At 40.2% G+C, this 17,422-nt stretch overlaps 1 protein-coding gene across 4 annotated transcripts in view; it reads left to right on the top strand.

Annotated features, from left to right (window-relative positions):
- The first annotated feature begins 8,375 nt into the window (after positions 1 to 8,375).
- GATB (glutamyl-tRNA amidotransferase subunit B) overlaps positions 8,376 to 17,422 on the top strand; it is an 84,969-nt gene continuing 75,922 nt past the window's right edge. For all 4 annotated transcript variants that reach the window (XR_011471553.1, XR_011471552.1, XR_011471551.1 and 1 more), the window contains exons 1-2: positions 8,376 to 8,562; positions 10,480 to 10,630. Coding sequence is in view for 1 of the 4 variants with exons in the window: in XM_070415314.1 (XP_070271415.1) it covers positions 8,387 to 8,562; positions 10,480 to 10,630 (327 nt within the window). In the remaining 3 variants the exon portion in view is untranslated. The remainder of the gene's footprint in view (positions 8,563 to 10,479; positions 10,631 to 17,422) is intronic.

Below are 17,422 nucleotides of genomic sequence, written 5' to 3'. Positions count from 1 at the left end.
AAAAGGGTACAAACTTTGAGTTATAAAATAAATAAATCTGAACATCTAATGTAGAACCATAGTTGATAACACTCTATTGTATTATTGAAATTTGCTACGAGAATAGGACTTAAATGTTCTTCCCTGCCCTCCCCAAAAGAGGTGTGCTAATTAAAGTGATGGTGTGATTTTTTACAATGTATACATATATCAAATTGTCATGTTGTGCACTTTAAATATCTTATAATCTACTCGTTAATTACACATCAATGAAGCTGAAAAATGTTTCTTGAAAAGAAAAGAAAATATAGTAAGAACATCCACCTTTGCTTCAACATCACAAAACTAGTTTTCATAAAATTATTAGCTAGTCTATGATCACAAATGGAATTAAGAGTCTCCTGTACATCCTAATGGCAGCGATTTATTCTTTCCACAAATAGCCATAAAGAACAGGATAAAGTAAGCCCTGGAATGGTGTCTGAAGCGTGCTAAGGACTAGTGAACAGTGAATGGATGGAGCACAAACAGAAGGAAGCTGAGCGAAGGAGAAAAGGAAGAAACCAATGGGCAGGAGGGAGGTGAGTTGGCAATGCTCTGTTTCTCAGGCTAGTCAGGTTCTCCGGGAAGATGGTGGGTGGAAACCATAAAAATAAAGGGTAAGCCATATCTAGAGTATTAAATTTTATGAAACGTTAATTGGGTTTACTCTCAGAACTCTTCTTTTTATTATTATGTTTAACACCAAACACTAAAAAATTAATCAGGAAATTCCATCTGGCCAACAATTTTAATTTATGAAATTCCTTTTGCTTCAGAAGATTAAAAGCAGTCCTCTGAGTAAACTGAGCATTCTAAAAGAGCCCCAAACAGCCCTGAACAAAGACTCTAGAGTATCATTTTCTTTTATACTGTAACATCTTTGAGTCACTTGCAATCTATAACTACACTCACATTTTACAGAAATGATTCTACAAAATGCAGCATTACACTAGAATTCAATACAGAAGGCTATTTTTAAAGTGTTTTGATTTTTTAAAATTAATTATAGACCCCAGATAACACAGTAGTTAGTTATATCTTGGCTTACTGTAAGTTTTATATTACTCTATAACTCTTTAAACAAATTCTTCTATATCTGTGCTTTATTTTGAATGCAAGTCAATGTTAATTGAAGATTTTTTAAATTATGGTTGCCCTGTTCTGTCGTAGGGAAAATAAAATCACTAATATTCTGAAATCAGCAAAAAATGTTGTTTACCTTTAAAAATACACACTTGAGCCTCACTAGCATGGCTCAGTGGTTGAGGGTCAACCTATGAACCAGGGGGTCACAGTTCGATTCCTGGTCAGGGTTGCCCAGGTTGTGGGCTCCATCCCCAGTGTTGGGCATGCAGGAGGCAGCTGATCAAAGATTCTCTCTCATCATTGATGTTTCTATCTCTCTCTCCCTCTTCTTCTCTGAAATAATTTTTTTAAAGGCTTTAAAAAATAAAAATAAGTAAAATAAAATAAAAATACACATTTTGTCTTTGGATTTTTGTGGTTTCTCTAGGTGTAATGTAAGAAGTTATCTGACACCAAAATGAATCTTTGAAACAAAAGCTCTCCATTTAAAATCATATAAAAAAGAAAAGCAAGGAAATTTGGGGGCCATGTACACCTTGAAAGAAAAGCATGTTCAACTATAAATCTATGAAAAAAAAACTATGAAAACTTCAGGCCTATATATATTTGTTCAATTGAACTTATTAGTTGATTTTATACCAGGGGACAACAGAGAAGAGTTCTTGATGTAGATAAGACTTATGTGAGACCACATACCTGGGAAATATTATAGTTTTTATCTTATATCAAAAGGCACAGGTAGTATAATGTAGAAGTACTACCGGACAGTGTGAGGCCTCAGAAAGTAAACGTTAACGGCTCTTTCAAGAGTATGTGGTTTAAAAATATAGGAAGGGAAGTGATCATTTCTCTATCTTAATTAGCAAAGATGAAATTCTATGTCTTAATTAACAAAGATGAAATTCTATGTCTTACCTAGTTTTTGCTATAGAACAATAATCCTTGGGTAGTTTTCTCCTAAGGATCCCCTTGAAAAGGAGCAGACTTTAGCTATAGACAGAGCTAGAGGCAGACCAGGACCTCAGACACGTGAGTCTTGTAATAGAAACTAATTAATTTTCTGTAATTTGGCCTGTCCTGCCACATTACATTCCAGATAGAGTAAAAATTACCACTTCCAAGCTTGCTGTTTCTTGACAACTGAAAATAAGTAATAGCATTTTTTGAAAAAAGAAAGAGTAAACACAATATTTGAGTCATAGAAATCCAACAAAACACACACATACTCAGTTATATTTTTCAACTCCATGGACAACAACTATTAACTTACACAGTGAGAGCACAGTTCATATGATCCATTGCCCAACAGAACCAATGCAAAGGGATATTATCACTTTGAAATAAGTAACACCTTAGATCTCTGTTGGGTAAAGAGAACACAAGGGCATAAGTATAAGTCTAGTTGACATTTCCAGAAGGAGATAATAAACAATGTAGACCGATGGCAAAATATTTTTGGTCTTCCTTGGGGAAGTGAGCTACAGTAAACAGAATTTCTATAAGGGAGGTTGTTACACAGCAGCTAATGTCCTCTTGTCACAGATCCCAAGAGAAAGGCCCCAGGCTGTTAAATTGGTTGCTGGTCTAGAAAACTAAGCAAGACAAATATGTTCTTTCCTAAACTCAAGATTCTTCATGTTGACATATACTAAGGACACTAAACTGAGAGATTGTGAAATGTCAAACTGCCCCTCATAAATTGTGAGAACATTTCATCAGATGATGTGAGTTTTGGTGTGGTAAACAAAAGGTATTGCATTTACTTAATAAATCTATACAAATTTTTAAGAGTCATGGTTTCTGAATCACTGCAAAATGTTTCCCACAGATACCGGTGTGCTGTGGCAACCAAAATAAAGATAACAGCTTTAGAGAATGAACACAGATAGGATATTAGGCTAGATGGGCTCTTATTTGCTGGGGTGGCATTTTATGTAATCTTACTTTTGTCTTTTGAAAAACACAGTATCCAGTCCCATTCTTAACATCATTTCTTTTCATTTTTATTACATGTGAGAGAAGTGAAAATGCCTTTTAGTAGCAAAGCTGGTCTAAGTGTAAAATCAACATCAACTTGAAATCACTGTTGGGTCGAGTTATCAAATCTTATGGAATTAGAATCTAGTGTCAGACTCCAAGGAGATATGAATAATGTCTGTGCTGGTCTTTCCCTCCAACATGAGTATTCATAGTCACTGGGAACTTTTTTCTGTCTCTCTCTTTGAATTTATCTCAGGAGTTGTAACGTTTAATTGCTAATGTGTTTGAATTGAGCTGCTTGATTTTTAATTCAACCTGGCACCTCTTCATGGAAAAAATTTCCTCTCAACAGCCATACGTTAAATGGTAGTGAGCCCTAAAGTCTCTGCCACCCATGAGATTTCAGCCTTTATTGCTTTGTGCAGCCCATCCATTCTTGGTTCAAGGGCAGATCCCAGTTCAGAAACTCACAGGTAAGGAAATGGATTACCTGGCAAGATGTATAAGATACACCTTTCTGTTCTCTCTGGGCCACTCGGTGGATTCTGATACATTGTCCCCTCACTTACCAAGTAGGAGTTCATTGTTCATTCAGGGAGGGAAAGGTGCCATCAAGTTCCATGGTTCTTTGTGGCCTAGTTCTTTAATGTCAGACTTTTTGCTCTTCAAAATCTTTAAACTTAAAACCAACAGAACCATCTGACATACAAAAACAGCATCTAAAAGCTCTCAATCATTATTTGTGTACTATTCTGAAATAAGATCCTGCTTAGAAGTGTGTGTGTGTGTGTGTGTGTGTGTGTGTGTGTGTGTTGTAAAAGCTCCTTAACTTTCAAGTCCAAATCCCCAATTCCCAAACACAAACGTTAGAGCTTCTTAGTGCATAGCAAGGATATGACCACATGCTAAACATAGCTTACAGAGACACAGAGCTTACCATGTTCTGGGACTCACTTCTTTTGACTGAGGAGTATCTTCTTTCAAGTAAGTCACAGGGGTGTGTAGAAGTAGAACTTATTTCTTACACATAATTCTGGTTTGCTTCCAGGACTATGCAGATTTCTAAAAAAGGAAAGGCCCGGGAAAACAGCAAACCATTCCTTGAGACTAGACTGAAGAAGCCAAGACGTGGAGAGATTATAGTTTATGGGCTGGGCAAACCTAATGGCAGCAGTGCCCTGGCCTATCTCCCCCAGATGGCACTTCATCTCTACAAAGACATTGCACAGGGCTGTCCTATTCCTTGCCTTGGAAAGGAAGAAAAAGTTATAGATTTCTTTGCCTCAAAGCAATCTTCTAGAGAAAGGAATTGTTCCCTCCACATCAGTATTTTACCAGAATCAAGACTTAATGGTTAAATAAAAGGAAATGAATCTTGTTCTCTCGGCTGCTCGGCATGCACATATTCCCTGTCTTTCTTCTTCCCATAATGACACTTAACTTGGTCTTAAAATGTGGCTTTTCTAAGAAGGAACTTTATGTTTTTAGAAAATAGGACTTTTTCAAAAACAGGACTTCCTCTAGTACCACTTCTTCCTATGTGAAAATTTTTGCTGTCACTTTTTCTCGTATGTACATAACCTTAAATGGGGGAATTCCCCCCCCCCTCCTTTTTAAAAGAGAATTTATACTGACCAAGCTACCCTCTCTCCCTCCCCACATGTCATAAAATGTCAAGACAACAGGCTGGGTGCTACAGCTAAAGAACAGAAAGAAACTACCAGTCCCATGGAGGGACCAAACTCACAAGTGTATTAAGAAATACTACAATAAGCATTCACATCCAGCTCTGTTAGATTGCAAGGGGCATTCTGTTTATTAGTCTGCTAACCATCTTTAAAGCCCTGCCTTCGTTGCCACAGGACAAAAATAGTTTATCAAAGAATAGGTTAACTTTAAGATTCAAAGTTGTATACAAATAGATTTTAGACACACTGCCATGATACATTATTAAAATAAATAATAGGAATGATCTTTTAATTTTACTTGAAATTTTAAGGGTTGTATTAAAATTGTTTACTTCATTTAAAAAAAAAGAAACTTAGAACCACTTATATCATTCTTTCACATTGTACTCAAGTTACTGAATATGTTATAAGCCCTAGAATCCCATGTTTTCGCACTATACCCCCATTCCCAAACCAGTGAAAGGATGAGAAAGGAAGTGACGACAATTAAACACAACTTAGATTTGGGGGGAAATGATTTGTGTTCAGAAATCAATGTGTTCCTATAGATACCTGGGGATTTTCAGTCAAACACAGAGAGGCAAGCCAATGCGTTCCAACTCTGATATTCAAAGGCTCTCTGAAGAATAAAACCAAGCACATTGTTTTAGATATGCTTTCTAACTACTTTAGGTATACTTTATAAGTAACAACTTGAAATTCAACTCTGGTTTACATCTCTTTAAAAAAAACACTTGTTCTAAATTTATTTGTACGATGTTGATTACATGAATAAAATAAAAGCTGAGAAACTCGCCCTAAGAAAATGTTTTTTGCTCGAAACCCTGTCCTGCTACCTCTTCGAGCTTCTTGAAAATGAAAATCTCTGTGTCTTCCAGATGACAGCTACCTTTTCGGTGGAACCAAAATAGCTCTCTCAGGTAGAAAGCTGTCTGTCAGTAAGATTTCTGACAGGTATCTGATTTGGCATGCAGGAGGAAGGCAAGAAATGGTCCCATGGTAGGAGGTTCAGAGGCAGCACCCGATGAGCTAAGGAGCAAGAAAGGAGGGGTGCTTTGAAAACAATGCACTCCTAGACACTAGATCAAGCACGAGGAAACCAGTGGGCATTTCTGGAAATGACAGGTAACCTAGAGGGGAGAATAGAGCCATTAGCTCTTGTGGGATTTTGAAAAGGCTGTGCAATATGCAACGAATGGGAAGCTTTCCATTTGTAAAAGGAATCAAATCCACTTTCATGCATAGGATTTTCTCTCCCTCTAGTGGTGGGGTGGTAGTCTTTGAAGTGATATGTTATCACTGCATAAGATTGTTTCCATTATAGCGCATTTTGCCCATAAAATTAGGATATGAGGTGTGCTGCTATCTCTTACAGGGTTTTTCAAAAACATCCCTAGCTCTTCTTGTTAGGGAATTAATTGCCTCCTAAGCATGCTGATCAGCAGTGGTAAGGTAGCAAGATGCTCCCTTTCCTTTTGGCTAAAGGATGCCCATGCTCACTTTTGAGATACAGGGTTCCCTCTCCTCTGCAGTCCTATCAGAGGTGGAACTCTCCTGACCCCAGGTCTGGGCCAGAAAGACCTGAGGAGCTACATGAGAAAGAGAAAGCAAGCTAACCTAGAGTAAAGGTGGGAAATATAAAAACTCAGAGGAGAGAAACTATTAAAAGGTCTAAAGAGTGATCTGAACATGATAGAAGGACAATAATTAGAGATAAACGTTGGAACAAATCTCCACCTCTACTTTACAGTCTCTGTCATTTCTCTCATTTTTCTTTTTTGACCATGTGAAAATACTTCTTGTGTAGCAATTTGGATCAATGATAGTGGGTGAAAAAATAAAATGGATAGAAAAAGTAAATAATGACAATTTTAAGGAGAGTAACTAAAATTGGCTACATGAATGGATTAAATTGCATATCATATCTGTATCGGAGTATGAATGGGAATAGTTGTAGGTAATAGCTGTCTAATTAATAGATTACTTATTGATCAATAACTGAAAATCTATCAGTGTGAAGTGAAGTATGCAGACTATGTGGCTTTTCCCCTGTTCCACATTCAGTTAGGCATCAAAGATGCCTACTTTACTTCTCCTCTTGTAAGTCTCTAAGGCAACCAAACTCATATTTTTCTGCAAACCCTCTTCTCTTCTAGTTCCCTTATCTCAGTTAATAGCTCTATCACTCATCCAGTTTTACAAGCCAAAAATCTAAGAGTTACCTGACCCCCACCTAGCCTTCCACCATCATATCCAAACCATCACCAAATCCTTCAATCATACTTTCTAAAGCTGTCTCACACAGGCCAATTTCTCTTTGCCTCCACCATGACACTATTCTATCACCTCCCTCCTAAAAATAGGGCTTCCATGCCATCCTTTGTCAAATGCATTATCCACACTGCCCTCCTTCATTCAACAAATATTTGTGAGGGGCCTATTTTGTAATCTGGTAATACTGTGTTGAATAAGACAAATTCTCCATAAACATCAGATCTTCATAAGTACTATGTGGAGAATTAAAGTAGGGAGACATAACAGAGGATGGCTGAATTACTAGTCTAAGCTGTGTGTGCAAATGCAGGAAATCAATGATAGTTTCAAAGAGGGGTATGAGTTTCCAAGCAGGAAAAATAAAAGAAGTCTGCTGGAATGATGGCATCTGCTACCAAGGCTTCCTCTCATATAAAAAGATTGTTTTGAGTACTGGCCAAGAACATAAGGAAGAATACAGGCATGCCCCAGAGGCATTGCATGTTTAGTTCCAGACCACCATAATATAGCAAGTATAGGCACACCTCAGAAATATTGTGAGTTTGGGTTCCAAGCCTTGGAGGGTCTTGACTTCCATTTTATAAAAAAAATGCAACACCTGTGAAGTGCAGTGGAGCAAAGTGCAATAAAACGAGTTGTGCCTGTAAGTTAAAATGCACTAGAAGGCTCAACCTAGGTCTGTTTGCCTTCAAGCACCTCTGCTTAAATACTAACACTTTTCACCTGCATGAAAGTATCCCATTTTTGTTAACTTTTCTGTATATCTTCCCTCCCCAAGCATGTAAGCTCCGTGACCATACTGTCTTGCACACTGCTGCATCCCTTGTGCCTAAGAAGTGTGCCTGGTATCGAGTAGACTCGCAAATAAGTATTTGTTGCATTAATGCACAAATTGGTGTGTGAAGTGGGACAGTAGACAGAGAAAATCATAGAGCGGGTTTGGGGGTTCAGGAAGTCTTCGAGGTATGTCAAGGTCATTGACTTCAGTTCGAAACGTTAACGGTGGTATAAAATCCCGGCCACGTTTCTCAGCTTTGGATCCTCCTCGCCGCCTGCTCTCACTCAAACTCTTACACACGCTCCCAGTCACAGACCTCTCCAGCTCCCCGCTAGGAGGAGTCACCCCTTCTGACCCGGAAACCCTCACTCGCTCTCCTCTACTGCTCTGTCCCTCCCTCCCCTCCAGGGTGCCGGGAGCCTTCGATTCGCAGTGCTCGCTGGGAATAGAAGTCTTCCCGTTGGAGCCTATGGAGTTTTACACGTTTTTCAGAACTACACTTCCCAGAGACCCTCGCGGCAGAGGGAGGCTGCGTCAATTGACGGACGCCGGAGGGGCAATGGCGGCGCCCGTGCTGCGCTGGTGCTGTCCCGCAAGGCGTTGGATTTTAGCCAACATTGACCGCGGTCCTCGCCACGGAAGAGGGGCTCCGACTGGGTCCAGGTCCAGCGGGAAAAGGGGACAGAGCTCAGTGGCTCAGCAGCCCCTCGTCACGGCCCAGAAGCCGAGGAAAGGGTATACGATCTCATACCATCCTGCCCAATCCAGTGTGAGGTGCCACTGCGGGACTGGGAAGATGATGGCCACCCAGCCCAGCCGTCAGTTCGGACCTTCTGTTGAGTGGGAGGGCGTTGAGCTGTAACTTGCAGCCTGGGAAGCACAAAACTTGTCCTCTGTGAGCCCCGCCTCCGCACAGAAACCGCCCTCCGCGAATAGATACAGTGTGTTGGGGGAATTCGCAAGTGTAAAGTCGCAGGTGTTTTCTTAAGTCAAAAGCTGCTACACAGACCGAAGAGCGGATTCAGGCGCCGCACTAGTCGTCCCAGCAGCGGGGTCTGTGGCGCTAGAAGCGGGATCTCATTTAGCTGACACTTAGCATTGCTACGGCCAGCAGTGTCCTAAAGGTGGGCAGGGAGCCTTTACCTGGAAGCGCCGGATAGTGGTGGCTTAAGGGCCTTAGTCGGGAAGCACCGCCTTCTGTGGAGGCCTTTCATGGGGAGCATGGATGTCTAGCCACAAGACGATGCAGCCAGTACAAGAAATCGTCACTCTGGTTGTGCAGAGAGCTTTGCTTATTCTGCTAGATATCCCCTGAACAGCTGTTAATTCTTTACTGCATAAGACTTAAAACCGTTTCTTTTTAAATACGTAAATATAAGGCACATGTCTAATACTCTGTTAACCCTATGAGATAGTTAGGTTGGCATTACTTTTGCTTCTCAGTTGGAGGGAAAGTGTCCAGAAGGTTGATTTCTGTGCTTTTCATAAATTGGATCACCTCACTGTGAATGGAAAGTATTTTTTTTTTTCTCACGTAACGAAACTGAAAAAGTACTTCGAATAATGTTTTAGGGAAATGCAGAATTTCTAACGAAGTCTTCATTTAATTCCTCTCAATTATAGGCGATGCTTCCAAACTGTAAAAAGAAGGAATTAATCTCACAATATTGTAGATATAGAACTTCATATGTTGGAATGATTGAAACAAAATCCAAAACATGTAAACAAAAATCTAGACAATAGAGAAAATTGCTTGGGAAAAGAGCAGGATAGGAACAGACAAAATATGAAAAGAGTATTCGTGACTAGGCTATCTGCAAATTGGGTTTCAGAGGGACACTTACAAGAACCTAAAGAGACCTGTATATGGGACTTTGAAAGATCCAACAGAGGGATGGCCAGATTAGAGAAATTATAGCTTTTAACAGCTTCTTAGATTTTATAGCAATCAAGCATAAGCAAATAAGCAAAAGAACTTGAACCTAGATCTGGGTAACTGAAAGTGGTTTGGGAACAAAACAAAAAAAGCCAAATTTGATGGTTTAATGTTTTCCTGTGCACAAAATTTCCAGGAGTATTATTTAGTAGTGATCGATTATATCCATGTCACTGATAATTTTACTTATGAGCCATTGTTATAAAAAGGAATTGAAAACATAATAGAATTTCTCTTTCTTAATAATGAGATGTGCAGCTATTTATTTACCATTATTTATCTAGTAGTAGCATCCTGACGTTAACTCTAAAAATGTGTACCAGGTCAACTTTCTTCATTTGCTGAGTGATTAATTGATAAAGGACCGTTAATTTAGAAAGGGCTGCTTTTCACTGAAGTCAGCCACGCAGGCACTACCTGATACCCATTGCTAAATTAAGATGTCAAATTGTTCCTTTCTCTGTGGCCTCCTGTTTGTACAGTGAACTCTATGCCACGTTGTAAATGAATTTTATTTTGCTGGTCTTGTAGGTGTTTATCATGAATTGCTTTTGATTTAATCACTACTACAAGATGACACATTTTTAAATGTAAGGAAATAAAATGTTAATAAGTTACAAACAAATAGGAAATTAACATTTGTGGTTTAGGCTCATAGAAATTTATGTGTGGGGACAGATCTAACTATTGCTTAACCATTATATCTTTCTCTTTAGTGAACACCAATGGGCAGCCGTGGTGGGTTTGGAAATTCATGCCCAGATTTCCTCCAACTCGAAACTCTTCTCTGGATCCCAAGTCCACTTTGCAGCACCTCCAAATTCTTTAGTATCTTTTTTTGATGCATCTCTGCCTGGAACTTTGCCGGTAAGGTTTTTATTTGATACTCTTTACATTAGAAAGTGTTTATGTTTTATTGAACATAGATCATGATTTCTTTGTTTTAATATCTTGGCACAGCTCTTAGGAAATATTTGCTTAGGGAATTTTGGATGAAATAGGATGGACTAAATGTTTTCTAAAGACCCATCTCTATAATTCTTTTTTTAAGTCTAAATAGCATGTTTATTTATCCATTTATTCCCTCATTTCACACGCATTTTAGAATGTCTACTCAATACCAGACACTGTGCTATAAACTGGAAAATAAAGATGAGCAATGATTCTTGCCTTTGAGTTCAAAGACTATTTGGGGAGGTGTGTCTTATAAACAAATAGAGTGCTGTGTGATTACTCCTGGGAGGGTAATAGGCAGAGCATGGGACAGGTAATCAGTAAGAGAAGGACTATTATGAGAAATTGGAGTAGGGGTATAGTTGGTTAAGAAAGGGTGTTGGAAGAGGTCATATCTGAGAGGCCAGGTAGGAGTTAGGCAGATAAATGAAGGAAGAGGAGTTCAGTTAAAGGAAACAACAGCATATATATCACATGATATTGCAGTATAAGGTCAGTAATGATTGTGGTTGTTGAAAATTAAGAAGTGGTCAAAATAGAAAAAAAATCAACCACAATATACATTAACTACTCATTTATCTACTCATTTTCACTTAAGCCCAAGGAATGACTGGGTGTAGCATACTCATCAGCAAAATTTTAGCATTTACTTTTATAGAATTGGCTGAATTTCAACCAACTCTAGGATGGAAGAAACAGTGTGACCATTGGTGCTAATAAATGGCTCATAGTCTGTCTAGAACATACAGTTTCGGAGGTGGCGTTTCCTGTCATCCTTAGAGAAAATGTATATGTGGTGGTGAAGAGGGGTGGGAGGATTATCGTAGCTGGCTGAACTGAGCACTGGAAGGCGTGTAGGGACAGAGGTTTACGTTTCTTAGGGTCACTGCCCAGAGTGGAAGGTTGTGAGCAGTGCCTCCAATGTGCCTGCTGTTCCAGGGCTTTGGTTGTATTGGGGCAATTTCTCTATCTCAGAACATTTTCCTTACTTGTGCATTTTGTCCCTGCAAATAGTATCTAAGGTCACCTTTGATGTTGGGTCACTCTGGGGGAAGACAAGTAAAGGGTGTCTGTCTGCCCCTCCCTCCAGCTTAGAGTATTTGTCTATGTATGGAGAGATTGTTTTTGTCTGAAAAGATGCAGTTTTTCAGCTACAACTACATGAGTTCAGTGGAGTGATGGGGATAGAAGGTAGTGGCAATAGATTGGAAAATTGGCGAGTGTTGAAGAAGAGGTGAGAGAGTGGACAGCTCTTTAAAGAAATTTGGCTATGAAGGAAAAGAGAATGCAATAGGTGCAAGAAGGTCAAGGGAAAATTTTTATTAGTCCTGATTTCCTTAATATTGAAGAGGCTTGAGAATGTTTAAATGAGTTATAATCTGCAATACTGTATTATATACTTAAAAATGTGTTTTAAGAGGGAAGATTTTATGTTACATGTTCTTATTGCAGTAAAATAATTTTCTTAAAATGCTGATGAGCCAATGAAGAAAGGGCAGTTAAAGAGGCATTTGATTAATATGGCAAATTGAACATATACATTTAATCTGCCTCTCTGTCCACCCCAAAGAAATTCTACGGAAATAATGGTAAAAGAATTTAAAAGTTATAAACCTCCAAGAGAATAGGAGAGAAGACCAAAGTGCATGAGAGATGGTAGATGGGGAAGGACCTAACGAGCAGAGCAGGCTTCTCTTCCAGAAGAAAGGGACAGAGAGCCTGCAGAAAGAGACACTAGTGAGAAATGAGATGGTGTGTCCTATGCAGCTTCGGAAAAGGTCAGGATGGGAGCTGCAGGTATTGAGGAAAGCCAGAGGGAGGTGAAAACAAAGGGGCTAATTCAGTCTGCACACAGAACAGTTAGACCAAAGGTCCTCTCCCTGACCCTCTGCAGCTGCACCACCTCCACAGAAATGTATAGATTAGGGAGAAAGTCGGCTGGCGACACACTCCTCCTGAAGACCCCAGGCAGAGCAAAAGGCACTGTATCAGGCGCTTACTGAACTCTGGGGGCTACTCAGCCTTTTACCTGCCCTGTTTGAGGACCTCAAGTGACCTAGAACTGCTATCTCTCCTCTTCCCCTTCTCTCCCAAGCAGGAATTTGCAGAAACTTGTTTGAAAAGGACATGTCCCTAGGGAAGAATTGGAGGTCAGGGGCAGAGGTTTCTCAGTAAAAAAGTATAACACACGTTCAGAATTAGATAATAGGGGGGAAAAGAAAATGAGAGGATCAATCTCATTTTGTCCAACATTTGATTAATAAGAGTTCCAGAAGAGAGAAAATAGATAAGAGGAAACTATCAAACAAATAACATGGATTAGTTTCCCAGAACTGAAGGACATGTCTCCAAACGGAAAGGGCCTGCCAACAACCCAGAGCAAGGAGTAAAAATAGTCTCCCAGGCCAGGCACATCATCCCGAAGTGTAGGCATGCCAGGGGTAAAGATTAGATACTAAAGCTTACAGAGAAGAAACGAAAGGTCACGTGCAAAGGATGAGAAATCAGAAAGGCATCGGTCTTCTTAAAAGCAACACTTAAAGCTCGAAGAGAAGGGAACAGTGCCTTAAAAAATCTTAGGGAAAAAAAAAAAAGTCATTCTAACCTAGGTACCCAGCACTATAAATCAAGTGTGACAGTAAAATAATGGTATTTTCAGACAGGCAGATTCTCCAAAATTTTTCATTATCATGGGAACCTGGAGTAATGGAGAGGTTCCAGACTGCCAGCTCTGCAGCAGGCCCAGAGGGCCCGATGGGAGGGGAGGATGGAGGACTCCAGAACAGAGAGGTTTCAAGAAAAAAGAGAGGTGGGCTGGAAACAGCAGATATCTAATGTTTGTGTGGAAAAGAGATTTTACATATAAACTAGAGTCTTTGAGAAGGATAAGCAATAGGTAATAAAAAGTGAAGCAAATGAAAGAGACCTGTTAACTCCAAGAAAAACTAAATGTTTAAGAAAGGAAACGTAGCCATAGTATACTCAACAGTTCGGCAACAAACATACTTAAATAATAATAATTAATAATAATAATAATAATAATAATAAAGGCATCAACTACTGATTTAACAAAAACTGATATAACTGGGATATTGAAAAATAAAAGAACTAAATTCTTTTCTACCATAACTGGAAGTCATGGTCTAAATTGACAAAGCAAGAAGAAAGGATTGTAAGACTATGTTTTTGGAACATTTTTGGCCATGTGAGGGGAGGCCTCTTCTTTTTAGATCCTAAATTGGTCAGATGGTTTTTGTTTTCTTTTTTTGGCTATTATTTCTTTTTCCTTTTTACTTTTTTTTAAACAAAGCAATGAGTGAAAGGTTTAGAACTCTCAAGAGTCAAAGGTGTTTTTAACAAAGTTTTAAAAAACTTTATATGAAGATAATATTAATCATCAAATATTACCTCTACTGGTTCCTCAGCCTTCTGCTGGTGAAATTTTTCTTTTTTCTTCCCAGCGTCCAAACAGTGACAGATGCACCCATCTGCTCACCCTACCCTGTTCTTAGGAGGAATAAGTTCATCCACATTCTAGATTATTCACACCCACGCTCATGCTTGTCCTGCATTTCCCTTTTCCCCTGAGGGTGAAGTGACCCAACTTTTTGGACTCAGCTTATCTCGGAGATGCACTGAGGGGCAGCATAATTTGTTCTTAAATAGAAATATTGTAAAGTAGCAAGCATGAGTAAATTCTTATGAGACAGAGTAAGATATAAAAGTATTGCAAAATATCTCACCTTGTAACTTATACAAATGATCTCTTGTATAAGTTACAAGGGAAGGGGAGGAGAGGGGAGGGGAAGGGGCTGAGTCTTGTGGCTCTATGTTCTAAAAACAAGAACACTGTGTCATTGGGACAGTTTATCAAGTCTGTCTTTTTCCCAGATTAAGGAAAGATTGTCACAATGCAAATGGCCACAAGCCTTGGCAAGCAGGTGATGGCCTGCTTGTTATTTGAAAATAGGAAGATAGGTACCAGATAAGACAGCTCAAAGATCTGAAAGTGGTTGCTGCCAGGGAACAGGGCTGGCAGGGGAGGGTGGTGGGAATGACTGCTTTTCATTATAATTTCAAGATATATGTCTATAATATTTTGTTCAACAATTAAATGTTAGCTTTAAAGAAGTAACATATAGGGGAGAGGAAATTATTAACAGAATCAGGTTCCTGAGAAAGCAGGGGGTGTCCCCAGAGCACAGACAGCTCTCCCACTGCAACCTGAGGGAAGGTGTGCCCCTCTGCCCACTGGTAAAGGCAACTTTTTAGGTAGGGTTGTGGAGGGTTGAGGAAGCTCTCATCTGATTTCTTCCTTTTCTAGCAAACACTATTTCTTACATCTCACTCTCCTTTTTGGCATTCTTTCCTGCCTATATTAGTATCTCTAGCTTCTGGGTCTTTGGGTGATGCCCTTGCTTCGTTTTCTTGTGCCCCCAATTGTTTCTGTTTCTCCCTAGCTCTTGAGTGATGGTATAGAATTTTAAGTTGACAGTTATTTCCCCTCAGCGCTTCGAAGACATGATTCCATTGTCCTCGGGCATCTATTACTGCTGATGAGAAGTCTGCATCCTTTGTAGGTAATCTGTTTTTTACTCTGATAGTTTTACCCGGGATATGTCCAGGTGTGGATTTGTTTTTATTTATTCAGCTCAGAGCTCAGTGTGATTTTTACACTTGAAGACTCTCCCCTGGACTGTGGAGGTATCTCTGTGGCATGAATTCATGGTGGCCTCTGCTAGGACCCACTGGGCTTTCTTGAACAAACAGGTTCTATGTTAATTTCTTCATCCCCAGCTGTCACACAGATTGGATAGTGCCAACATCCAAGCCCCACACCCAAGCCAAGTGCAGGGCCTGGGGCTCTGATTTCCCAAGTCTCTTTTCACCCATGCTTGAGGTGGGCGGCCTTCTCCATGTCGGCTCCTGCAGCTGGTGGGAGATATTCTGACTGTCCCGGGAGTTTGTGGTTCCCACCTGCCTACCCCAATGGGCTCACAGCCTTGACTTCTTTTCCTAAGGTGCTTTAAATTAACATCATCTGGTGTCCCTTCAGCCTGGTTAACAATAATGATAGCAGCAAAATCAACTAATATTTACTGAGAGCTTGTTATTCGCCAGGCACTGTTCAGGTGCTTTCCTTATATGTATTCACTTATTTTAACCTCATAACAACTCTGTGAGGCACAGTTCCTATCATCCCAATTAGAAAGTAAGTGGTGAGGCTGGACCAATCCAGTACAGGCATACCTCGTCTTATTGTGCTTCACTTTATTAAGCTTCACAGATGTTGCAGGGTTTTTGTTGTTGTTTTTTACAAATTGAAGGCAAGGTCCTTCACCAGCAAAGAGATTATTACTCGCTTTGTTGCGGTGCTGTGGAACCGAACCTACTGTGTCTCTGAGGTGTGTCTGGTCTGGCTGCCAAGGTCACAGTCTTAACCTCTTTGTAGGTCCTGCCTCCTGAATTCCCCTCTGGGTTATAGATGACTCTCAACCCCACGACTGCTATGAGCTTCAGAGATTTCCTCTTTTGCTTTTGAGCTTGGCTATATGTGTTTATTTGTAAATTTATATGTATAAAACCCTAATATGCAAATAGACCAAATGGTAGAACAACCAGTCGCTATGACGTGCGCTGACCACCAGGGGGCACGCGCAGAACATGGTGGGCATTGGCAGTAGGTGGCAGAGCGCGGAACATGGCGGCCATTGGCTGTGGCGGGATGGTGGAGCAGGTGAGCAGGGGCGCCAGACCAAGGCAGGGCGCTGGTTGCTGTCATTGGGGTGAGCCTCTGGTGGTTACTGAAAATTCTTTGCTCCCACGCTCTGTCATCTTGCCCAGCGCTCACACCTGCTGCCGGCACTGGCCCCACTCGCACCCGCTGCCATTGCCAACACTCGCACCTGCTGCTGGCGCCATTAGTGGGTGTGAGCAGCAGCAGTGGCGGGAGTGGGGCTGCTGGCAGATGGGACTGGCTGTGGTGGGAGGGGCCATGTGGAGGCGCAGAGGATGGACTTAAACCCACCCCCTGTGCCCACTGCATCCCAAGTTCCTTTCAAGGTGCACAAATTCGTGCACTGAGCCCCTAGTGCATGTATAAATGTCTGTGTTTCTAGGTATAATACTCATTTTTATTCCCCATCTCCACCCCCCATTCTGATTTGTGACACTTCTGAATATTTCTTAGGACCACAGGCATTTTATCTTCTTATTTTACCTTTAGTTTTAGAATTATGTGGAATCCCATCATAAATCTTCAGACAGAAAAGGTCATTCAGCCCATTTCCCTGCTTATAGGCAGGATTACCGCTAAACTAAGGACAGCATTCTTTGTTTTTATGGCAGGGATTCAGCCTCACTCATTATTTTGCCCTAGTTTAAAACAAAACAAAAACCTCTTACTCTGATACACAGTCTTCTTTAATTTATTAAATAATTAGTTGTCTATATAGCTATAGACAAGCTCCTCGGCTATTTGCTTAGACTTAGTTATTTCCTATTTTTCATGTCATTTTAATTTCTCTACTTACAGTACTTGGTATATGGATGTGAAATAGGAAGAAAGTATATCTGTTTGATAAAATGTCATGGGATTTATAAGTCTACTAGCTGTACCCGGCCACGCGTTGCTGTGGCTCAGTCTGGTTAAATGGAAAAGAAAAAAAAGAGAAAGCGCACATTTCTAATATGTTTAATTTCACA

Source organism: Myotis yumanensis, unplaced genomic scaffold (genome assembly GCF_028538775.1).
Source record: "Myotis yumanensis isolate MYYU_CA2020_CCGP unplaced genomic scaffold, mMyoYum1.0.hap1 SCAF_5, whole genome shotgun sequence".
Taxonomy (NCBI): domain Eukaryota; kingdom Metazoa; phylum Chordata; class Mammalia; order Chiroptera; family Vespertilionidae; genus Myotis; species Myotis yumanensis.
This window is presented reverse-complemented; position numbering and strand designations above follow the sequence as displayed.